Consider the following 22,854-nt stretch of genomic DNA (forward strand, 5'->3'; position numbering starts at 1 on the left):
AGGTGGCAGCGTCCCTCGAGGGACCCCGTGGCCACCGTCGAGCTGTCGCTGGGAGCCCAGCAGAGCTTGTTGGAAACAAGCAGCTCCCCGGCCGTACATGGGGAGAGCAAATAAAGTGAGCGACCACTAGCCCAGGGGCCAGCGCCATTTCACGTGCTGCTTGCCCTGCTTTTCCCCTCCCCGGTGCTCCCCCACACTCCCCGAGGGCCGGGAAGCCCAAGCAGCCAAAAGTCGGAGCCCCCCGAGGAACGGGCCCGATCCCCCGCAGCCGAGCAGCCCCGTGTGTGTTTCCTCCCCTCCCTCCCCAAACGTGGAGCAGGGTTATAGGGGCCGCGGCGCCTTTAAGAACCCCCGTGGCGCCAATTCCGCCTCACGTGACCCTCCCGACCCGCCGGGGGGCGGGGCCGCGGCCGCGCGCGTTCCCGCCAAGAGCGGGGGGTTTGGCGGGGACACGTGTTGGCGCGCCGGGACCATCCCGGCACCGGCACCGGCACCGGGACCATCCCCGGCACCGCCATGGCCCAGCTGCGCCTCACCGACTTCTTCAGCCGCACGAAAGCGGCAACCGGAGCCCCGGGCAAGCGCGGCGGCGGCCGCCGGGTCAAGGCCGCCCTTACCGGTCCCCCGGTTCAGCGGGAGGCGGAGGATGTTGCCCCAACGGGGCTCAGCCCCCCGCCGCCCGGTTCGCCGCGTACCCCGGCCCGCGGGGGCTCCCCGGCGGTGCGGGGGGTGGCGGGGAGGAAGCGGAGCCGCCGAGAGATGGAAACGGAGCCACCGGCCGGGCCCCGCTCCGGGGAACCCGGCGGGAAATCGGCGCGGAAGAGGTTGGAGCTGGACCGGGATGCGGGACCGGGGACGCGGCCGCCCGCGGTAGGGAGCTGCCGGGGTCGAGGATGCGCCGCGGCCTTAAAACGGGGGGGGGGGGGGCGTAAAACCAGGGCACCATGTCCGGAGCAGCAGCACCCCCCCGCCCCTGCAAGGGCTTGACCCGCCCCCCCATCAGTGCAGAGCCCCCCCCAAGGGCTTGCCCCATGCCCCCAGTGCAGCCCCCCTATGCCCCTCCCTTAGTACAGACTCCCCCCAAAGCTTGTTCCCCTTGTCCTGATGCAGAAACCCCCCCACAACTCGCCCCCTGCCCCTGGTGCAGCCCCCACCGTGCCCCCCCCCCCCCCCAGTACAGACCCCCTGCCCCAGAGCTTGTCCCCCTTATGATGCAGAAACCCCCCCACAGGACTTGCCCCCTGCCCCCAGTGCAGACCCCCTATGCAGACCCCCCCCAGGGCTTGTCCCCCTTCTCCTGATGCAGACCCCCCGCCTCAGGGTTTGCCCCTGCCCCCAGTGCAGCCCCCCCCATCCCCCAGTATAAGGCCTTGGGGGGGCACTGGGGAGGGGGTCACAGCGGGGTGGGTTCCCCAGGCAGCCTCTAACACTCCTCCGCTCTCTCACAGGCCATCAGCCCCTCGCCAGCCACCAGCCCCTCGCCTCCGGCCACCGCTCAGCCCCTGATGACGCCCTCGCTGGACCGGGCAGCGGACCCCCTGTGCCAGGGGCAGGATGGGGGGACACAGCCCAGCACAGCGCCCCCGGGGACAACCAGGCGTCTGCAGCAGGTATAGGATGAGTCTGGCTTTCTGCTCCCGATTTTGTTATGTTCGTCCTCTGACCCTGTGTCCCCCCCCGCCCCACTCAGGAGGACCTGGCTGGGCTGAGGTGCCGCCTGCAGAAGGTGAAGGAGCAGGTGGCCCAGTTGCCACCCGTTCCCGCCGGGGCCAGCACCGACCTGCGGAGCCGTCTGGAGCGAGTGCGGCAACTGGAGCTGCGGATCCGTGAGAGGAAAGCGGGAAGCGGAGCCACGCCGGGAGCACGGCCGTCGGGGGATGCTGGAGCGGCAGCTCCTGCGGTGGAGGCTGGGTGAGGAGCAGCTTTGGGGATGCGACCCTAGATTTGAGGGGAAATCGGGGTGTCCCTCTTCTGCTGCTTGCAGGGGTCTTCCGACCCCTGTGGAGGGGGTGTGGAGGTGCTGGTATGGCCCTGCTGCACGCAAAGGGCTTCTCTGCCTTGAGTATTGGGGCGTTGACATCCCCAGGACTGGTGGTGGGACCCAGATCCTGGCACAGGTTGCTCAGAGAGGGGGTTTGGGGATGGGGGGGACCCCTCTCCACCCAACCAGGGTGGGCATGCAGCTCCCTGGCTTTGAGGTCACAGAATCCCAGAATCATTGGGGTTGGAAAAGCCCTTGAAGCTCCTCCAGTCCAACCATGAACCTCACCCTGACTGTTCCCAACTCCACCAGACCCCTCAGCGCTGGGTCAGCCCGACTCTTCAACCCCTCCAGGGATGGGGACTCCCCCCCTGCCCTGGGCAGCCCATTCCAACGCCCAACAACCCCTTCTGCAAAGAAATCCTTCCTAAGAGCCAGTCTGACCCTGCCCTGGCGCAGCTTGAGGCCATTCCCTCTTGTCCTGGCGCTTGTTCCTTGGTTAATGCTTTTGGCAGCAGGACCACCATCCTGGCTGGTCTCGGGGTGGGGGGGGGCATCCCAGCACCACATTCACTGTGGCTGTTGTGTGGGGGGGACCCTGACCCCCTCCCCATCTTCATTCCCAGCAGCGAGAAGACCCCCGCATACCAGCGGTTCCACACCCTTGCGCAGGATCTGCCCCCGGGGCTCACGCTGCCCTACAAGTTCAAGGTGCTGGCGGAGATGTTCCGCAGCGTGGACACCATCACCGGGATGCTCTTCAACCGCGCCGAGACCGTCACCTTTGCCAAGGTTAAGCAGGGGGTGCAGGATATGATGCGCAAGTAAGTTGGCAGCACGTTTTGGGGTCCCCGCTGAAGCTCTTGGGCCCTGGTGTCAGCTCTTGGGGGATCCCGACCTCTCGGGGTGCTGTTACAGGCAGTTTGAGGAGCGGCACGTGGGGCAGATCAAGGCGGTTTACCCCACCTCATACAGGCTGCGCCAGGAGAAGAACATTCCCACCTTTGGCAATGGCATGAAGAAGTCTGACTACCAGCTCACGCTGGAGCCGGTGCTGGGGGAAGGTACGTACGGCTCGGAGGGGCCCCCGTCCACGCTCGGTCCTGGCTGGGATCCCTGAATCCCCAGGGGTGCTCCTGGCTCAGTCTCTTAATCATCTGGCACATAAGGGCCTGAGCGGGTTGGAAGTGGAAAATGTTTTTGGGGTCCCCCAAAAGCAGGGGATGGAGGCTCTCTGTGGTCTTTCTTTTGCTGTTGAAGTACTTATAGAAACATTTCTTGTTATCTTTGACTGCTGAAGCCAGACTAATTTCTAGCTGGGCTTTAGACCTCCTGATTTCTGCCCTGCATAACCTCACAGCATCTCTGTAATCATTGTGAGTGGCTAGCCCCTTCTTCCAAAGCCTGTAAACTCTTTTTTTCTCCCCGAGTTGCAGCCAAAGCTCCCTGTTCAGCCAGGGTAGCCTTCTCTGCCGCCAGCTTCTCTTACGGCACCTGGGGACAGCCAGCTCCTGTGCCGTTAAGACTTTCTTCTTAAAGAGTGTCCAGCCTTCCTGGACCCTTCAGGACAATCATCAGGACAACCATCCCCCTCTTAGATAATCATCTGGCACATAAGGGCCTGAGTGGGTTGGAAGTGGAAAACACTTTTGGGACAAGCGGGAGGATGATGGGGCAGCAATTCAGGCAGCGCGGCGGGGAGCTGGGCCTGTCCTTCCTGAGGTTCGGGCGTGGTGAAGCCGAGGTGCTGCGGGTGATGCTCGTGTCTCTCCTTGCAGAGGAGAAAGTGGACGGCCGCCCGCACTTGTCGGCGTCGCGCTTGCTGGCACGTCGGAAGGAGTTCAACCGCAACCTGGTGAACATCGTCAAGCAGCATCACAAGGTGAGGACTCCCCCCCCTCCAGCACCCTCCACTTCTGGGTTGCTCTGGGCACTGGAGAAGCGGGTGGAAGGAGCAGGCTGACATCCAGGCTGAAGGATGTTGCTGGTTCCTCCGAGATGCTCTTGGTGGGGAGCTGGAATCTCCTGGCTCTGGATTTCCTCCAAGCCAGTTGCCAACCTGTGCTGGAGCGCGGGGCAATGGCCGGCTCCCCCATACCTGGCTGTGATGCAGCTCTCGTCCCTCTCCAGGCGTTCCTGGCCGCCCTCAGCCCTCCCATGGTGGTGCCTGAGGAGAAGCTGACCCGCTGGCATCCCCGCTTCAACGTGGACGAGGTGCCGGACATCAGCCCGGCGGAGCTGCCACGGCCACCCCAGGAGGACAGGCTGAGCACGGCCCAGGAGGTGCTGAGCGCAGCTCGGGGGATGCTGAGCCCTAAGGTGAGCCAGGAGCGGGGCTGCCAGACCTCAGAGCAGCTGTTTCTCCAGGAGGATGTTCCCAGATTGGGGTCGGCAAGGATCACTTCTGAGCCACAGGACTCGGAGCACTGTAGGATGGGGGCAGGTGGGAACGTGAGCCTGGCTGTAAGCGTGGCTGGTTGTGGTCTAGGACTGGTTTCAGGCTGATTCTGGGGGCTGAGAGAGGAGATGAAGCGCCCCAAACTGTCCTCCACAGGCAGGGATGGGTCAGATGGGGATGTGGCGGCAGGGGCGGCGGAGGGGAAACTTCTCCTTCCTCCAGCGCGAGCTGTAACCCAACTCCTCCTCCCTCTTCCCCATGAGCAGATGGAAAAAGCTCTTGCCAACCTGGCCTTAAGAACCGCTGAAGCCGGTGCGGGGGAACCGGTGGTTTCCAAAGCACCGTCCCCTGCCAGCACCTCCAGTGCTCTCAAAGGGGTGTCCCAGGCCCTGCTTGAGAGGGTGAGTAATTCAGTCCTGGCCATAACGCTGGGGTAGGATGGGGGGGGAGTTTCCTGTGCCTCACTCACCCCATCTTCTCCGCTCCCCAAGATCCGGGCGAAGGAGGCGCAGAAGCTGCAGGCGCTGATGACGCGGGACCCGCAGCAGGAGGAGCGACTGGCCATGCTGGGGCGGCTGCCGGCCATGGCCCGTATCCTGCGCAACGTCTTCGTGGCCGAGAAGAAGCCGGCGCTGACCATGGAGGTGGCTTGTGCCCGCATGGCTGACAGCTACGACGCACAGATGCCTCCCGGTAGGAAATTTAGTGGAAGGCTGGGGAATGGTTCTCCTCGCCGGTGCGGGAGGGAAGGGGTGGGGAGCTGAGCTCTGACCCGGTGGCCACTGCTCCTTTTCGCAGGCGAGATGGAGAAACACTTGCGCCTCTTCGCAGAGCTGCTGCCCGACTGGGTGAGGATCCACACCCTCAGCACGGACACCTACATCAAACTGGACAAGGGGAAGGACCTCAGCCTCGTCACGGAGACGCTCACCAAGGCGGCAAAGGAGGCAGAAGCCCTCTGAGCACCCCCCTCAAGCATCAAGGCTTCCCCTGTGCAATTTCTAAATGTAGCAAATCCCGACTGCGCTCCGGGAACTGGTGTGCGTTGACAGGGATGTCTGATGAAGAGCAAAACGCCTTAATTTTAACTAATTCCTCTGCCAGGGTCCCTGAGGACTGTAGCTCCCCTAACCTGCAGTAACGATGCAAGCAGGGAAGAGGAGATAGTTAAGTTTTTCTCAGCTTTTCTGTGTTCTCCTGAAGGTTTGATACAGGAGGTTTCTTCCATTAACTGGGCCCTGGTGGGGTGGAGGCAGCACTGGGCAGGGTGAGAGGGTGACAGGCAGGAAGGAGTGAGAGAAGTCACAAATTGATGTTTTTTGGAGCTCCGGGCCTTGTTCCGTTTTTAAGGGAGGGAAAACGCATCTCCAGGACTCGCTGGAAACAACTACAGGACTTGTCAAAACATATTTGTATTAAATGTTTTAAATATAGCTGACTTGTGTTAACCCAGTGCTCTTCCTCGGTGAGCTGCCTCTCTGTGCCGCGGTTCTCCATGGCAATTGGCGCCGGCCGGCACACGCGGGGCAGGGCTGGGTCCTCATCCAGCTCCTGGAGAAAAATTAACTGGAAAAAGTGAGCGTGGGTTTGCAGGGAACTGAATACAGCTTTTGTAAATAGGGGCTGTGGAGCAGCTCCTGCGGGGGATGAGCGGGGTGGGTGTGTGGGGTGTTGGTTTTTTTTTTTCGCCCCTCCCTGGGGAAAGCCCAGGTCACTGGGCTGAAGTGGTTTGGGAAGAGGGCACTGATTGTGGCAGAGGTGCTGGCCTGGCCCAACACCCAGGTCAGGGCAGCGTGGGTGCAGGGGAGGAGGTGGGAGCTGTCCCGTGGGAAACACCTCACCCCGCTTTCTGAGCCAAACTTTGCTGGTTTTAGCATGAAACATCAAGGACTTGCAGGGAAAGGTGACTGTCTGACTGTCCTTCATTCCTTGGGGTGAGGGGGAAGCTTGGAAGTGAGGTTTCCAAAAAATCCTGAAAATTTGGAGTGCTGGTTTCAGAGGCTGGTTGCATCAGAGATCCCAGTAGCACAGCTCAAGGGAGCAGGCCCTCCTCCTCTTCCTCCTCCAGGCCCCTGCTCGCCAGCCAAGTGGCACTGCTGGCAGGAGGTAGCCCAGTTTCCAGAGAGGAGGGTTTAAACCTGGCCCAGAAGCTGGAGGGGGGATGCACAGGGCTGAGGTGCGAGGCTGGGCTCGGCGCAGGGCAGGCTACTGACCACGCTGAACGGGCCTCACCGCAGTGGAGGGGGCGTGGGGCTGGTTTCTGCAGCCTGGCAGGCAGATGCCTGCCCCAGGGGAGCTCACAGTGAGCTCCTGTTCTGCTGCTTAGGAGAAAAACCTTGTTTCTACGAGCAAATTACATCAACGGTTGCTTGCAGCCCAGCCAACGCAAAGGCACCGTCCCCGGGTTCCCTGATGTCACCCCTTGGCCCCGCACGCAGCCAGCTCTGGCACTGGCAGGGCTTACGCTCGCTTCCACAGAGCGCAGCTGCTTTCCACGGCTTTTTGGGGTGGATCTAATTTTTCCCTTCTCTCCCTCGCAGCAGGGACCCCCTCCTCGTGCCAAGTATGCGAGGCGCTCCCTCCCTTGGCTCCGTGCAGGGGCTGGCTGCGAAAACAAGTGCCCTGGGGTAGGTTTCTCCCAGGGGAATGGTGTTTCTCAGTGCAAACTGAGCAGCCACTGAAGTGGCTTTTCAGGAAACAGTGATAAAAATAGCCATAATGGCCCTTATAAGTGGAAGGCAGCCCCATGTGCTGGATGGGGAAGGTGAGCTGAGCTGTGGGGGGGCTTGGTCTATGCACCCACTGGCACTGGGACTTCTACTGCAACCCAGCAGGACCTGGGTACCCCCCTCCAGCTAGAGCTTGGTGCCAAGCCTGGAGAAAAGATACCTGAAGGGCTCAGTCCTGGCAAGAGATTCCTTCCGAGTGTTTGGGGGGGCAAGGGGGAGGTCATGCCACAACCTTGCTCTCCACTGGCAGCCTGGGTTTGGAGGAAGACACTCACAAGGGTAATTAACAGCTTCAGTTACTGCAAGAAGAGCTCTGAGACAGGTTAGAAAAAATAAAAATAAGTCAGCATTTATTTTACCAGTGAGTTCAGCCCCTGCTAGGACAGGGACACAGTCCCTGATGTTTTCAGGCAGATGGAAGTTTTGGCACGCTGGGTCTTAGCTAGTCCTCTGACTAAACTAAGCTCTAGGGAGCATCTCCAAACCCCACGCCACCACCATAAGCCCAGTGCGACAGCCGGAGCTCGGCTGCAAAAGCGGAACACCTTTTCTTTCTTCCTCTGGCCTTATCTGACACCAAACGTACCAACAAGAATGAGCTCCAAACCGGCATCGTCCTTTCAACATCCCAATGCCCCAGGAAGAACCCAGCAAACGGAGTCAGAAATGGTGCAGTAGAGGGGGAATTTGTGCTCAGCAAAAGCTGCCAGGCCTGGCTGGAGCTGCTGGCTCTGGTAGGTGCCAGTGCTGCTGGGCAGGTGAACAGCCCCGAGCATGTGCACGGCCCCCTTCTTCCTCCCCACCTGGCGCCCACCTCTGCGCTACCTCTCATGATGTAGATTGCTCTGAGTTTTGTGAAACTCCCTGCTAAGGAGCACCCCAGAGCAAGGGAAGGCAGACAGCTTCCTACAAGAGATCTTCAGCTTCCCGCGGTCGCAAGGAAAGGAGACCACGAGCCAAGCTGCAAGCTGATACCATGTCTGAGCTCATCTACACCAGCAACCTCCCTTGTGCTGGCAGCAGCTGTCTCCAGATTTCAGGACACAGGTCTGGGCAGGCACTTAATTCTCCTTACCAAGCACTACCTTAATGTAAAAGCAACCTATTCCGGTGTGAGCGACAGCAGAGAGCAACCAGACCTTCCTCTGAGGTCAAATACTGAGGGATTTATCCCTTTGACAAATAATCCCTTTTTGCCCATCTTCTGTGTTTCTTTGGCAAACTTTTAGCGGGTTCTGGGCATGGCTCAACCGAAAGGGAATGCTGGGCCCCCTAAACTATTGGACCTCTCCTGCCTCAGCAGCAGTATTTTCACTTTGGTCTCTTAAAAAAAAAAAAAAAAAAAATTCAGTGAAGCTGTATCTTGGTCTCCATCCCCCCCAAAACAATGAGGCTGTTTCTTCTTCCCAAAAGGATGAACTCTGAAAAGAATCCTTACGCTTAACACACCTTAATCTGTGGCTTGGAAAATAAATAGGACTTATGATTGTATAAGCGTCTGGCCAGGATCAAAATTGTAGGTTTCCCCCCCCGTCCACCCCCTCGTGACAGCAAGAGTTGCTGAATAAAGCCCCAAACTCAGCGGCTTCCCTTCTCCCGGCTCCTCCTCAGTCATACTGCAGCAGAGAATAGAAAGGGACGGACTTGAGCTTTTCTGACCCTTTCAGGAGTTTTAACTCTATGATCACCAGGCACTCCAGGACTTCAGCCTTCAGCCTCTTCATCAGCTCACAGGCTGCACACATGGTACCTGCACAACACCGAGGCGGAGCAGAAACATCGTCACCCCGGGAGCAGCGCCGAGGTAAGCTTCAAACCCCAGAGCTGCTCCCGATGCACACGTACGTGCATGACATGTGCTCTAACACCGCCTGCTCCTCTCACCTCCAGTGGCAAGCAAGTCGTCTACAATAACGACTTTTTGTCCCGGTTCCACGGCATCGCTCTGGATTTCAAGTTCAGCCTGCAGGGTGGAAAGAGCAGCTTCATTTTAGCCTTGCCTGACAGAGGAACACTTCACAAACCGCTAACGCAGGGTGGAATGCAGACAAGTCTTCAGTGAGATCAGCCCCTAAAAACCCCCAAAACACATCCTCCAGCTACAGGGAGTGCCATGGAAATACAGAGCGGGTTAGGTGATTGCTGGGCCAACCCTGTGGCATGTCAAGATCCTGAACATGAGTTACGGTCCCATCGTGAAACCTTATCCCAAAGCAGTTCTCCAGGGGGGAAAATTTCCTGTAATGCACTGGGCAGGAGTGCAGCACCGCCAAGCCACATCCAAACTGTCACAGGCACGTCCTCTGTCAGATGAACTTGTCCCATGCAGGGGTTGGCCCAAACAATCCTCAGAAATATTGCCTAGGTTTGGTGTTTCTGCTGCCGTTAGTCACCAGAGGTAGCGTGTTATGGGCCTCACGTCTCCGCTCTTTAACCGGAGAGGCTGCGGTGTTACGGGGCGAGCGCTCCAGTTTGAAGCCATGCAATAAAGGCAGTTACTTATCACACTTACTGGAAGAGTGGGAAACACACTCCATGTTCATGCCCCTGAATTCAAGCCAAAGAAAGCAATTTAGCACCAAGCCTTATCATCCCCACTCCCCCCCAAAAAAAAATCACAGCGCAGCTCGCTGACTCAAACCACGTGTCCGTGGCTCAGGGAGGGAGCTGCCACGCCGAAGCTCAGCACCGCTCCTGAAGCTTTGTGCCGCGCCAGACCGCCCGTGGCATCGGCACTGGCTGTGAAACCCAGCTTGGGGAACCCCCCACGCTGGTTTTATCACCCCATCCCCTTGCTGACACCCCCCAGTCCTGCCTCAACCAGGCTGGAAAACCTCTTCCCCTCCCCAGGTGTTACCTTGCCATACTCAAGGGAGTAGGAGACAGACTCGGTTGGACCGGGAAGTTTCCCCTTCTTCCGTATGGGCACGAAGCCGACCCCCAGTCTCTGAGCCAGGGGGGGGCCTATGAGGAAGCCACGGGAGTCCAGGCCTGGGGGGAGCAGAGCAGCACAAATACTCAGCCTGGGGGTGTCTTTGAACTGTACCCCAGGTTTATCATCCTCCCATGTTCAGGGAGGGGGGTGTTTCAAGAAGCAATTTGCTCTTAGAGTTGTTTTTATGGGTTGAAAAAGACCACGCTCAGCATGGCCTGGGCTCACCCAGATGAGTGGCTGGTGGGTATCGCAACGATCCCCCCCCCAGCTTGTTTTGCCTCCCCTCTAGCTCTCCTTCTTAGAGATAAGCTCAGCAAAGCCCCGTATCAGCTCGGCCACACAACCAGGGACTTTGTACCACCGGGGTAACACACTTCAGTTATCATGAAGGCTTTGGCCTAGGTTTGGTCTGGACTCCTTGAACTTTGGGCCCAGCCCAAGCGCTGCCTTCCTAACGCATTCTCACCACAAAGGCTGTTTCTGTTGGCTCGAAAAGGCCCCCCCTAAGAAGGAAAACATGCTAGAACAGGGTCTGCCTGCCGTGGGGACTGTGTGAGACCCTACAGGCAGGGCAGGCTTCCTGTACTTCCTCTTTTTTTAACGATGAAAGCAATGAATTACGGAACTGGCACTGAAGCATCAATCAGATGGCACCTGCCCCATCTAAAGGCAGGAGTTCTGGGAATTACAGGAGCAGGTTAAGGGTATAACCTGTCCTGGCCTTATGCCACAATAGAGGCCAATATTTGGGTGATTATTACAGTGCCCAGGGGCTACAGCGTCTAGCTGAGTCTCCCCACGTTCCCACCCGGTCACGGTGCTCTGCGCCGGCCTCTGAGATGTTTCAACCAACACTCACCTGCAATAAAGTCGATTTGGGGGAAAGATGCTCTCAAATGATCTTCCAGAAGATCAATCAAAGTGCGGAAAGCTGCGGGATCCTTCAGCAAGGGGCTGATATCGCTGCAAAGAGAGAGAGAGCAGTTGGCTACCTCCGGGGCTGGGCTGGCTCCCCACCGGGCTCTCAAGCATGCTGTTCCATGCATGGCCGGCGCAAGCAGGATGGGCAGTGGGGAGCTGCCACCAACCCCCCCCCCGCCCCGGTTCCCCTCCTTTCCCGCCAGCCCTGCCCGCACCGGAAGAGCACACCGGGCACCGGGAAGTCGCGGAAAGGTCGCACCCGGTCGCGGACCCGCCGCAGCCGTTCCTCGTTCATGGCGTCCCCGCTCTGCGCAGCCGCCGCGCAGCACCGGGCAGAACGGGCGGGGCTCGGTGGGGCCGGGCACCGCCTCCGGTACAGCCTGCGCCGGCTGCTTCCCGTCCGCGGAGCGCCGGTACCCCGGGGCTCGGAGCATCAGTTCCCCCCGGGGCAGGGAGCGCTGGTACCTCGGGGAACAGAACCCCAATCCCCTGTGCATGGAGCTCTGGTACCCCAGAGCCCTGACCCTCCCAGTGCCATGGAGTGCTGGTACCCCAGGGTATGGAGCCCTGACCCCCAGAGTCCTGACTGCCCCCTGGTACATGGAGGTCTGGTACCCTGGGGCATGGAGCATCAGTCCCCCCGGTGCACAGAGCCCCAGCCTCCCGTGCAAGGAGTGCTGGTACCCCCAGAGCCCTGACCCTCCAATGCAGTGGAGCCCTGGTACCCCTGAGCCTCACCCCCCCTGGTACATGGAGCTCTGGAACCCCAGGGCACGGAGTCCTGACCCCCCAGTGCATGGAGCCCCAATCCCCTGGTGTACGGAGCTCTGGCACCCCGGGGCCCAGAGCCCCAGCTCCCTCGGTGCATGGAGCTCGGGTACCCCAACACACAGAGCCCTGGCCTCCCCAGAGCATGGAGCCCTGCTAGCCTGGGGCATGGAGCTCTGGCCCCCTGCCCAGGTATCCCCAGCATGCAGCACCCCAGTACCTCAAAGCAGGGAGCCCCAGTACCCCAGTTTCCCCTCTGAAGGGTGCTCTGGTACCTGCAGCGTGGGGGGCCGTATCACCCCCCTGCACAGAGCCCTGGGCCCCTGCCTTGCCCCAGCCAGCTTGGGAAAAGGGGTGCCATGCCTGGGGGTTACACTTCCACCCCTCTTCACCCCTGCCCTGCGCCTCACGCAGACAGCAAGCTCGGTAGGACTAAACTATTTCCCACTTTTCTGTTCCTCCTCACCTCTTGTGAACCCCTGGAATGGCATTTTGTGTTTGTTAAAACCCTTGGTTTGGATGATGCTCATGGGGGATGATAATGCAGCTGGTCCGAGCGCCCTCGCTCCCAGACCGCCAGCTCAGGTGCTACTGGTATCACTGGCTCGTGCGGCAGGTCAGGGCACTCATACAGCTCTTATCTCCCACCTCCGGATGGGCAAACAGCTGTTTGTCCATCCAAAATCCACTGTGGGCAGGAGATGTAGTGCTGAATGAGTACAGATCTCCTCTTCCGTTAGCAAATAGGACCTGGATGTGGTCCGGGTTCTAGCGTGCAAAACCCCCAGCTGAGCTCGGTGCTGGCTGCCGAAGGCCACGACAGGAACAGCTTCAAGCTCATCACCCTTGGGCCAGGCGTTGGGGCCTGTCCTCGAGGCGTGTAACAGCATGTGACAGCGTGTGACAGTGTGCCAGCAGCTAGCCAGGGATTTTGCAGGGCTTTGATGTGGCCCCCTCCATGGGTTGGGTGCTCTGGTAGCAAACGCAGAGCTGCTTCCTCCTACTCTTGTTGGACCAGTCGCTCTCAACAGCCCTGTGGGTCCTGCCAGCTCCCAGAAGTGGCTCTGGCACAGGAGGAGCAGCTGACAGGAGGGGAAAGCTGGTCTCCTTCTCTCCAACTACGCCGTGGCGGGCTCACAGGCACAGCACGGCTCGCAAGGCACCCGATTCCACCCACAGCCCTGCATGCGACACGTCCCAGCGCTCGGGGAAAACCCTCAGGAATCATTTGCTGCACACTGAATCCTCCACTGCTCTATTTTCTTCCTAATTTTATCTACAGACAGCAAGACACGTGTGTAACAGAGGCCTGAGGTGCGGAGGGAGACAAGCTGAAGGCCAGTGCAAAGGTTGCTCCCTTTCTTGTTACACTCCCTGTTGCCAGAGGCAAGGTCAGCATGCCTCCTTTCACAACCATTCCCTTACAGACTAAGATTTTCCCTGAGGTCAGATTATCTCTTTGGCACCAGAAAAATCCTCTCTAGCAGCTGTTCCACCGAAGCAAACATCGCCTTCCACTGGAACAGGGGCTTCGCAACACCCTCGCTCCCTCGGATGAGCTGGAAGGGTTTCTCTTGTAACCTCACCAACCACCATACCGGACAATGAGCTATTCCAGCAACTCCTCTTCTTCCTGGCGGATGGAAGGGATGGAATTTATCTGCCTACCCATGGAAATAAACAGGAGCTTGGGCAAGGGCTCTTCCGCAGCCTGCCTGCAGTGCAGGCACCCCGCTTTCTGCCTCTCTCTAACGGAGGAGCTGTAAGCTGGGGTCTTCATCACACTTTTCTTGTTCTCCTACACATCACCACTGTTATTAGCAGAAGACACCACAAGGTTCCCAGGCCCCTCGTGCCAACCCACCCCGGGCAAACCAGCAGCTCTCACCAGGACAAGCTGCCAAGGGCTCCCACTGGCCCCTTTGCGTCCAGCTGGGGGGATCTCTCCTCCTCTGGTGCAGGATCAGGCCTCGCAGACACCATCAGCTCTGCCAGGAAGAGCATAAAGGTTACTCCAAATTGGACGTCCAATGATTCAGCTGCCAGAAATTATGCCACATGCCAGCTCAGGTTTAAAACACCAACATTTCTCAGATCTGTCAGAACTTCACCTCATTAATCCTCCATTTCAAAGGATATGAGTCTCACCTACCAGTACAGACTGGCTTTTAATGTCCAAATTAGTTTTCCCTGTAATTGTTCAACCTTTCAAACAACAGTGCTGACTCCTACTGCAATTTCCATCTGAAAAGAACTTTCCTAGGACCAATTTCCAAATGTGATGTCAAAGGATTTCAGCTCTGGAATATCACCTGGGAGGTTTCTTGACATCCGCTTGCAGCTCCAAGAGGTTTAGGGCTGTTTGGGGCTTTGCCTCTCTTTTGGACACAGAGGTGATCAGTGATTTAAAAGTGCTTTCAGATCCTGATACGAGAGGTGTTACTAGCTGGTGGACATGGAAACTGGGGGGATAAAAGCTTGAGAGCTAACTCTAATCAGCTTAACCAGGCAATTAGAAGAGCTGTGCTGAGTATGGAAGTTTCTGTTCCGTTAAGGATTTTAATACTTCAGTGTGAAGTGGAACAAAATGCCCAAAATTTCAACACACCCCACAAGGGGAAATAAGAACTAAAATTTCCTTTCAAATCTGCTGGAACGTTTCGTTTCAATTTCAGCTTTAGAAACACATGCACTTTAAACCCATTTTTTTAAAAAAAAAACAAAATTGAAATATCTTATTTCAACAGCAGAAGAATGCAGTTCCCCAGCCAGCTCCCTAGGCTCGGGACCGAAGCATCCGTACCGAGTAACGCGCTAGCTTTGTCCCCCCCTAAAAGAGGTGAAAGCACCGTGAACCAGCTCTGCCCTTCCACAGCATCCTTGTTTGCTCGAACCCAGCACCTCCTGCCCACAGCAGCAGGCTGGATGAGGCCCTTGGAGAAGACACAACCCCCCTCTCTCTCCTCTGGCCAGCCTGGCCAAGCTGGGAGGGGATTTTGAGTCTGATCCAGAACTAATGGATTTGGCACACATTCCTCGCTGCTGGCAAACGGGCCGATGGGCTTTTCGGGCCCTAGCCCGTTCAGATGGGAATCGTGCTACCAACCTACATATGGCCCAGAAGGGTATTAAGTGACTCCAGGAGGGACAAAGGCACAGAGAATCACACGCCAGCTGCCAGATTGGCTCTCCAGAGAAGCTGGATGGCAGAGGTTTTTTTACACTCCTAAGAGACCACAGGCTTTTGGCTAGGGATCCACCTTTATTTAGGATTTATATAATCCAAACTACACTTTGGGCAACAACGAAACGGTGGAAGGGGATATAAGGAAAACAGGCAAATGGAGTCTTTGCTCAGTGTTTAAAATAGCCAGTTTCCAAAGGAAAAAAAGAACCTAAAATGAGATTTCAGTTCTTCCCTTACAACTGTTCTTTAAAAAGTTTAATTCAAGAGGCACCACTGTGTTGCTTTCTGATAACATATGAAAGACTCACATCAAATACTGTCAGGAAACAAAAGCAAAAGTCCATTTCCAAGTACTATAACCCTTAAGAGAAATGGCAAACAAGCCACTCTAACTGCAAACCAGTTATCTGAATACTGAACAAGCACTCAAGAGTAACTTTTAGAGAGTAAACGTGCATGTAGTTTGTGAAGTTTCCCAGTGCTGAGGACAACAGTAAGATCCCCAGGGAGAGATTTCTCGCCTAGCTGAGCTGAAGAGGCTGCTGGCAACTCTGCAGCCAACGAACCACCTCCCAGCACTGCCTTCCCCTCAAAGCCCCCAGTCAAACCGTTCTCACCTTCCAAAGGTCTTTCTGCAGCTGCTGAAATTATTTCACGTGGTCACCACAAAGATGTCCTCACGGGGAAAAAAAAAAAGAGTATTGTCCAACTTTCAGGAGACCTTCATCTCATCCGCTTTGCTTGAGGTGAAACCAGGAGGCTTTTGGAAACTGTCCAGCACGTTTGGGAAAGGCTTGACTCGGCAGGTACCGAGAACTGCCAGCTTCCACGCGGCAGCGAGCGTCCCAAATTCAACAGCCTCCTTCTCGGCGATATTAGTTCCAGTTCCTTTAGTAAAAAGCCTACTGTCATCCTCAGCACTGGCCTGAAAACTCAGTCCCCAGACACCGTGTAAGGTTTTATTAGCAAATAACGTGGGTAGCGCTCGCTCTCGTTCTGTTCATTTTCACTTTTAATACCGTGCTCCTCGGCTTCCCGTTTAAAATGCAGAGACACGTTATCTTTCATCGCTGCACTCAATACAGTTTGCAGGGCATTAACCTTGCCTCTAAGTGTTCGGAATTGATCTTCTGGTTTCCAATTCCAGTGTTCAGATCCCCAAATTGCTGGTCCACAGAGACTAATTTGCCACCGAAATAATCCATTTGTCGCTGCAGGATTTTAAATCAAGGCTCCATTTTTGCAGCTATAGAGTGTAAATGCAGTAGGACTTTTTCCACGATTATTAGTTACATCAATTTCAGAAGCTTCTCTGCATGGAGGGTTGGATGATAACACAGCCTCAGGGGCAGAGCAGGGAGACTCGGGAGGCTCAGCTAATTGGAAATTAGAGGCAAGAAAGAAATTCCTTGGACTCTTAGCCCAAGCGGATATTAAGCTTTTACCATTTAGCAGATGTATTTAAATATAAAGTAAAGGAACATCACACAGAAGCAGTTTTAGACAGGCAACATCTTTCCTTCAGCTTTTATATCTTGCAGCTCGAGAAAGGAGCCACCAACCAACCAGCTGCACAGCTGCCAGTCCCCAACAGGCCAATAAACCCCACCAGACCCCCTCCTCCATCGACTGCTGCACACACAACCCCTGGCAGGTCCCCCAGGCAGTTCCTGCAAAGCCACCACCTGCCCCAGTACGGGCAGTTCCCCAAACCGGGCGACTATCACACAGAGTGACTTCAGATCAGAGGCTCCAGGCAGTTATTAAGGGCAGATGGGGTAATATCTGCCGGTCGTTTTGTGATCCACGGGGTGTTTTTGAGCTGGCAGCGCTCACCCCTGCGGCGCTGCTGGTGGCTGCGGCCGCGGGCCACGTAGGGCCCTGCCCCCCCGCCCCAGGCTCTGAATTGCACTTGGGCAGCTGTGTGGGCTGGGAAATTGATCCACGTTAAAAATAATACAGGGAAAACAAAACAAGCTATTTTTAACCCAAGTCAGTCCCATGATCTGGAAGGTGTATCTGCGAGACTGTCCCAAAAGAAGGTGTTATTCAGTTGTTCTACAGGTGCACACGGACAAATCGCATAGTGCATTTCTGATAAATTAGTTTATTTTTCTTCGTTAGTTCTTCATCTCACAACTTTAAAATCTGTACATCTTTGGGAAAGGCATTGATTTAAAATTCTTCCTAGCTATCCAGCTGTAAAACTATTTAAATTTAAAGTAGTGGCTTCTTCACATTAAGCTTTGATCTTTTATAATAAATGGCCGTGAAGCAGATATTAAACAGACATCAAGTCGATTCACTTACAGCAGCCAGCTTTTTAGTGCAAAGTTTACATCCAGTATCTATGCACCGGGAGATTATTTCAATGAGGAACGAGGACTTTGTGTGCTGGGTAACCAGACAAACACCGTGCGTGCTGAGAACAGGGTGGCTTGTCCAAGCAAGTTACACAGACGGGGGAAAAGCAGTATGTGTAAAACTGCAAGCTGTGAAAGAGTAAAGTCAGAAGTGGCAGGCAGGCAGGCAGGCAGGGGACACGGGGCAGCAGGCAGCCAGTGCACTCCCGATGCACGTACTGCAAATGTGAAGAACCGAAAAACGTGTCTGGGCTGGCGCTCAGACGATGAGCTGTGACCCTGCGATGTGATCTCTTAATAAGCAGCCCACAGAAAGACAAAAGTGCTGTCACAATTTGCAGCAGACAGGTTCGTAACTATTTGAGGGCTGACAGGGATTTGCAGGGAGTCGCAGTGACAGACTCCCTCCTCTGGTGGTATCTTTATCTGCTGATAAGAGTGAACCGCAGGGCTCCCAACGCTTCTGGGTGACAGCAGCACTGAAGCAGAGGTGGACAGCACCCAGAAAATGGGAAATTACTGGTTTTGTCTGGTGTTCTGTGCTGGCAGACGCACACGACTGGTGCAGGTCCTCCTGCCAGTCCTCACACAGCATCACTGCAGAACAAGCTGATCACACTCGCAAGACTCGAGCTATCCACACTATGTCAAAACAAGGAGAAATGTTATGGATGAACTGAAAATGCCTTGATAGACTTGAAGGACAATTAGCAACATCATAAGGCAGCTAAGAAATTTGGACTATAAACAAATGCCATTTGCAGATGTGCAAACAGAGATGCAGAGGCTCTGCCAGCCGATGAAATGTTGGCTGTGATTTCTGGTAAGTGGAACTCTAAGAGCCGACTCAAGTGCTGTTCTTACTACAATCTTATAGGATTATCCGGCTTCATGAGATATACAGCAGGAATTACTGTGGAGAGGATTACAGGTAGCGTAAACCATGGGAAGGGGGAGAATGAGAGCATTTGGGATCACTGGGAGGGTAAGAACAAGCAGTTGAGAAGCCCGTAGCAGGCAGCAGTACAGCAGCAGAGCTCTCAGCCCATCTCAAGGCAGCCCTGAGCTTTGCTTGGGAAGGTTGCAGGGCTGTTTACAGGTACAGAGCACCTCATTTTTTCCCAAGGCAGCACAACGCCACGCGGAGAGGGCACGTGCTCTGCCGAGAACACCGGAGGGGTGGACATGGAGCTGTCAGTGGTGCAAACTGCCTATCCAGGCTTGCTTCTAGCTACTCCCCCAAAGCCCCAGAGTAACCTTGCTGGGTTTTGTTCGAGACATGTTTATTAGCAATAGTGAAGGGTGTGAAACAGGCCCAAAAGCAGATGAGAAATTTGTGAAGGATCAGCATTTACCCTGAACTCTGTTTAGAGAAGTGTTACACCCAGGCTGGGGAAAGTTTGCACAAGAATTCCTCAGAGAGCACACGCTGGAAACAGGGTCAAGAGTTAACATCTGATGTAAATGGGCATTTCTGAGCCTGCAGTTGGCTGGGCCCAGATCATGAGACTAAAAGCATGACTTAAACCATATTTGGACCCAGATTTTTGGAATTGAAGAAAACCCCTTAAATGAACAACTGACCACCAGCTCCCCAAGAACATCCAGCACACCATCAATAAGGCAATACTTACACGAGCACTACCTTCAAATTTCTTTATACCATCACGTAGGGAATGTTTGCAGCTACAGATGGAAGGAAGGCAGGGCGTGCTCCCTGCAGCCAGCCCCTCAGGCCAGAACAGGAGGCAGCACTTGTTTGCACCAAGCGATGCACGGCAGCGGTCTGGCTGTGCAGCTGTACCCAGTACTCCCAAGTTTAGGAAGAAAGGAAAAACAAATTGGTGTCCAAAGAGTTCACAATGGAAATCAAATGTTAAAACAACAAGTTACAGGCAAACAAAACAAGGGCAGTTTGGGCAGGGTTTTCTGGCGGCTGTACGTTTCCTGAACAGGCCCCCATGGCTGCTGCTGCGGTACCTGAACGAGCAAAGGTTTGAGAGAGCAGGTTGGGTGGAAGGAGCGAGAGGAAAGGTGCATCCATGGCCTTTCTGAGGTGATGGCACAGTTGTGGTTGTCCAGAGAGCTTTTACAGTTGACACAGTCTTCACTGAAAAGTTACCATTTACGGAAACAACTAAACCAACAGAAGGGTACGGGCTAAACCCTGAGCACTAGCAATATAAACACTGTCCCTTTTGGAAGAGCAAATGATGATATCATACATACATCACACCCTTCCTGTGTAAACAGGAGTGCCAACATGAAAAGACATGCTTTGTAAACTGTATGTCCGGCTGGTTAGAGCTTTGCTGTGTAGCTCTTGAGGGCTGCAGAGAAGATCAATGAGGCCAAAAGCACTTCTTAGGGTCAGACTTGGGTGGTTTCAGGCACTTCCCTAGTTTCTCACAGCCTGGAGGAGACCAATTCTGTTAAAAACAAACAAAAAATATAGAGAAAGATGACTCATACCAAGTATCTGCTGAGCCCTGTACCCTAACCAACCCTTTTAGGTTGTCACAAAGACACTCTTATGTCCCGCTTGGAAAATGAAACTCCTCTTGTAGCTGATGCTTCTGGGCTCATCAACTTCCCAACTCCAAATACCATTCAAAAAAAGCTTTAGGAAAGATAACAAATCCTTCTGCAGCAGATGACTCCCTCTTCTGGGACACAGTGGTCTCTCCTGTACAAATGCTGCCTGCTGGGACTCTGGTGACCTTCCTCTCTTTCCTGTAGTAGCATGGAGCAAGCAGACCATGAGCTGAAACCCCCAATTTTCCTGGGATCCAGAAAAGAGTTACCGTTCTTAGCACTGAGATATCCACGCGCTTTCTTGAGGAAACAAGCAAAAAGCAACAGAAGGCCAAGGGTGTGAGAGAGAGAAGTATGCTGGTATTTTCATGAGCATTTTGATGGATGAATTCATGAACAGATGGAGCAGGAGGCATTTATGAGACAACTACTCCAGCGCACGCAGACCAAAACTATTTGCTTCCCTTGTTTCCATGTTTCTTGAACAACCTTTCTCCAGCATGTGTACAACAGAGAAACAACATCAGCAAGGAAACCCCCTGCAAACATCAGCTTCCGAAGGGATTAATGGAGGAAGGAATTTGGACAAAACTCTTTTCAATTTCATGGGGTTTTGCCATTTAAAATTTGGGACTGCGGCAATGTGAATGGCAGGTTACAATTCCCATTTTGCCTTCAGAAATCTTTGGCGTTCGTTCTCTGTCCTTCCCTCTCTCAGGGTCTATGCAGCCACGGGAGATTCCTGCTGTTGCCTATTAAAGGTCAGTTCAGCTCTGACCTATTGCCTTTCATTTGATTTATTTTTATCCTTCGAGTCATTTACATTTTCTTGGAATTAAATTCCTACGGAGGAAAAGCTTAAACCCAGAAAAACATGGCAGGTTTCTATTCCATACAGCTGACAACAGATGGCAGTGAGACACCAGCTATCTCTGCAGAAGGAGCAGACCACAGAGGGGAGCTTTGGTGGAAGGCACCTCGCTGCACCAAGGCCTCCAGCCGGTTTAAGAACAATTAATGCTGTTTTCTAAATTTGTTTCTCAATTTTAAAATGCACAACCACCGCTGGAAATGTCCGATGCCTGACTGCTGTGTAGAAGCAACAGACATCCGAAGAAATAAATGAAATGTTTGTTCTTTTGAAAAAAAAAAAAAACAAACCAAACAAAAAAACCCAAAACCAAAGCAAATTGTTTCTGCTTCAGTCTTGCAGTGCAAGTCGGCTTTCCTGGATTGGTGCTGCCAGTGCCGAGAGCCCTGAGGACTCCATGTGTGCTGCAAGTCAAACACGCCGTCAGGCCAGCACGGCTCCACTGCACGGAGTAATTTCTCCGACACTTCCACAGGAGGAAAACACAGCAGAACTGGCTCTGCAGGAGCTTCAGCTACACTGCTGGTGGGATCCACCACAGATGGGCCAGCAAACACTTCCCCTGCTCAGGAGGGCTGATGCTGCTGCGCTCCCATCAATCCCAAGACTGCAGTAGCTACAAAACGATCCATCTGCTTTGCTCATGGATAAGTAAAAATGATTCTTTTCCTCTGTCCCAGAAAGGATATTAAACGCCCGTATCAAATAAATGGGTGACAGAATTTAGAGACAGTGTTGGGCATAGTATTAGTAGGTGATCTTTATCTCCCAGCATCCCCCAAAGACAGATTTAAGGCCCAATCAACCCCAGCAATACTATCACTCCAAAAAGATGTGGTTACTTCCCTTCTGGTCTCAAAAGGCAATATTTGTTGCCTGTTTATTTTAGTTTTGTGACCATGTAATCAGCCTGTTAGGTGTTTACATAGAATAGAAAACTCGTAATGTTTCCTGCTGGGATTTGAACATTTCTCCTGGGATTAGAATCCCCTCCCAAGCCCACTGGGGAGGGTTTTCTGCCTCAGACAGCCTGAAGGATCTGCCTTGAGCTTGGCCAAGCACTGGAGCAGCCTCTGCTTATAGACTAGGCAGAACTGGGCTTGGCCAAGCCCTGGCCATGGCCATAGCCAAAGCAGAAGTGGCAGCCCACAGTCTGCAAAACTTCTACTCAACTGAGATAGAACAAGGGAGAAGGGAGAAGACTGACTCTCAGTAGCCCCAAGGAGAGGGCTGGCGTACGGGGCCCAGTGTGGGACCTCCAGTCCAGCACTTTTTCCCTTACGCAATCTAAAGACACTATTTGTTGACAAACAGGGACACCAGATGTTTTCACAGCACCTAAACACACCGCCCCAGGGTAGCTGCAGAACAGCGGACTGTGCCTACGCTTTATGAACCAGCTCTGGAGTTGGAGTTAGCACAGAAGAAATGCCTTTGCAGTGAAGGTCTCTGGCAGCTGCCAGGCACTGGGGAGAGTGCCTGAACCAAAAAGGTCCCAGAGGAGCACAGAACAGTGTTTATTAAGGGAAAAGTTGAATAATGAAAGAAAACACAGAAACAATGGTCCTTCAAGTCTTTTTCCTACTTAACATCCAAAAATAAAAAAGATGTGACCAAGCTAAAAAAGATCTTTGCCTTCTTACTAAGGCTCCACATTTTGTACTTTTCTGCCTGGGGATAGACCCTAAGCAGCAGGTACTGACTCTTTGTTTCAGAAGATTATTTCAGCATCAGAAAGATTTTGCCTGTTACTATTTTGTGTCAGTCTACAGGCACATCCCTTTAGACTACACACACTCGTCATCTGACAACTTTACCTCCTACAAACCATCCAGTTTCTTTCCCAGGTTCTCAACAAACCCAGCAGCATTTGACAGGAGAGCCAAACTGTAACTTTCCAAAATGCGACTTGAAACAGAAAACCGAACTGAAAATATTCATCATGTTTCAAACCATACTCTGGAAAAGTCAGGCATGGGTGGAATTGGAGGAGACCAAGCAAGACCAAAGATACTCACACACGTCACTGAGAAAAAGCCACTGACCCAGTCCCACCGCTCAAAACAGAGGACTTTTGAGATTTGCAGAAGAGGATTAGAAAGGAGAAGGAAGATCTACAGCTGTAGATAGTGCCGTATCTCTAAGGAAGGAAGCCACAGAGTTTAT

The 22,854-nt window shown here is 54.2% G+C and overlaps 3 protein-coding genes across 9 annotated transcripts in view; 1 reads left to right on the forward strand and 2 right to left on the reverse strand.

Moving 5' to 3' along the window:
- Window positions 1–413: 413 nt before the first annotated feature.
- On the forward strand, window positions 414–5,831 carry CDT1 (chromatin licensing and DNA replication factor 1). Of its 3 annotated transcripts, none has more exons than XM_074881223.1 (10): window positions 414–870; window positions 1,449–1,610; window positions 1,691–1,911; window positions 2,608–2,805; window positions 2,900–3,045; window positions 3,760–3,863; window positions 4,112–4,300; window positions 4,646–4,780; window positions 4,871–5,072; window positions 5,178–5,831. In XM_074881223.1, exons 1-10 carry the CDS (start codon window positions 517–519, stop codon window positions 5,339–5,341), a joined length of 1,875 nt encoding a protein of 624 aa, XP_074737324.1. In that variant the 5' UTR covers window positions 414–516; the 3' UTR covers window positions 5,342–5,831. The 3 variants fall into 3 exon arrangements, with proteins under 3 accessions (XP_074737324.1, XP_074737326.1, XP_074737325.1); XM_074881225.1 differs by having other exon boundaries at window positions 2,957–3,045; XM_074881224.1 differs by having other exon boundaries at window positions 2,611–2,805.
- APRT (adenine phosphoribosyltransferase) lies at window positions 5,804–16,877 on the reverse strand. 3 transcript variants are annotated; one of them, XM_074881251.1, is made up of 8 exons: window positions 15,537–16,877; window positions 13,621–13,720; window positions 10,903–11,006; window positions 9,966–10,099; window positions 8,993–9,071; window positions 8,768–8,858; window positions 7,269–7,421; window positions 5,804–5,930 (listed from the first exon to the last, which is right to left on the reverse strand). In XM_074881251.1, the coding sequence occupies exons 2-8, from the start codon at window positions 13,713–13,715 to the stop codon at window positions 5,804–5,806; spliced, it is 783 nt and encodes a 260-aa protein (XP_074737352.1). In that variant the 5' UTR covers window positions 13,716–13,720; window positions 15,537–16,877. The 3 variants fall into 3 exon arrangements, with proteins under 3 accessions (XP_074737352.1, XP_074737354.1, XP_074737353.1); XM_074881253.1 differs by lacking the exon at window positions 7,269–7,421 and having other exon boundaries at window positions 5,887–5,945; XM_074881252.1 differs by lacking the exons at window positions 5,804–5,930; window positions 7,269–7,421; window positions 13,621–13,720; window positions 15,537–16,877 and adding an exon at window positions 11,180–11,290 and having other exon boundaries at window positions 7,432–8,858.
- A 129-nt stretch (window positions 16,878–17,006) lies between these two features.
- Window positions 17,007–22,854, reverse strand: part of GALNS (galactosamine (N-acetyl)-6-sulfatase) — a 48,095-nt gene continuing 42,247 nt past the window's right edge. Inside the window, exons 14-15 of one of the 3 annotated variants that reach the window (XR_012630508.1) lie at window positions 19,512–19,711; window positions 17,007–19,092 (exon numbers count right to left, since the gene is read on the reverse strand). Coding sequence is in view for 1 of the 3 variants with exons in the window: in XM_074881236.1 (XP_074737337.1) it covers window positions 19,625–19,711 (87 nt within the window). In the remaining 2 variants the exon portion in view is untranslated. Of the gene's footprint in view, window positions 19,712–22,854 lie in introns of all 3 variants that reach the window. The other 2 variants (XR_012630507.1, XM_074881236.1) reach the window with 2 other exon arrangements.

Source organism: Strix uralensis, chromosome 12, assembly GCF_047716275.1.
Source record: "Strix uralensis isolate ZFMK-TIS-50842 chromosome 12, bStrUra1, whole genome shotgun sequence".
NCBI lineage: Eukaryota > Metazoa > Chordata > Aves > Strigiformes > Strigidae > Strix > Strix uralensis.

Bases quoted from the DNA above. Each gene is read 5' to 3' on its own strand.
- CDT1 (XM_074881223.1), top strand. From the start codon at position 517: ATGGCCCAGCTGCGCCTCACCGACTTCTTCAGCCGCACGAAAGCGGCA. The intron at 2,806-2,899 runs GTAAGTTGGCAG...GTGCTGTTACAG, and splicing joins GTGCAGGATATGATGCGCAA to GCAGTTTGAGGAGCGGCACG. The intron at 4,301-4,645 runs GTGAGCCAGGAG...CCCCATGAGCAG, and splicing joins GGGGGATGCTGAGCCCTAAG to ATGGAAAAAGCTCTTGCCAA.
- APRT (XM_074881251.1), bottom strand. From the start codon at position 13,715: ATGGTGTCTGCGAGGCCTGATCCTGCACCAGAGGAGGAGAGATCCCCC. The intron at 10,100-10,902 runs GTGAGTGTTGGT...TGCTCCCCCCAG, and splicing joins CCAAATCGACTTTATTGCAG to GCCTGGACTCCCGTGGCTTC. The intron at 7,422-8,767 runs GTCAGAAAAGCT...AACCTGTCTCAG, and splicing joins GAGTTAAAACTCCTGAAAGG to AGCTCTTCTTGCAGTAACTG.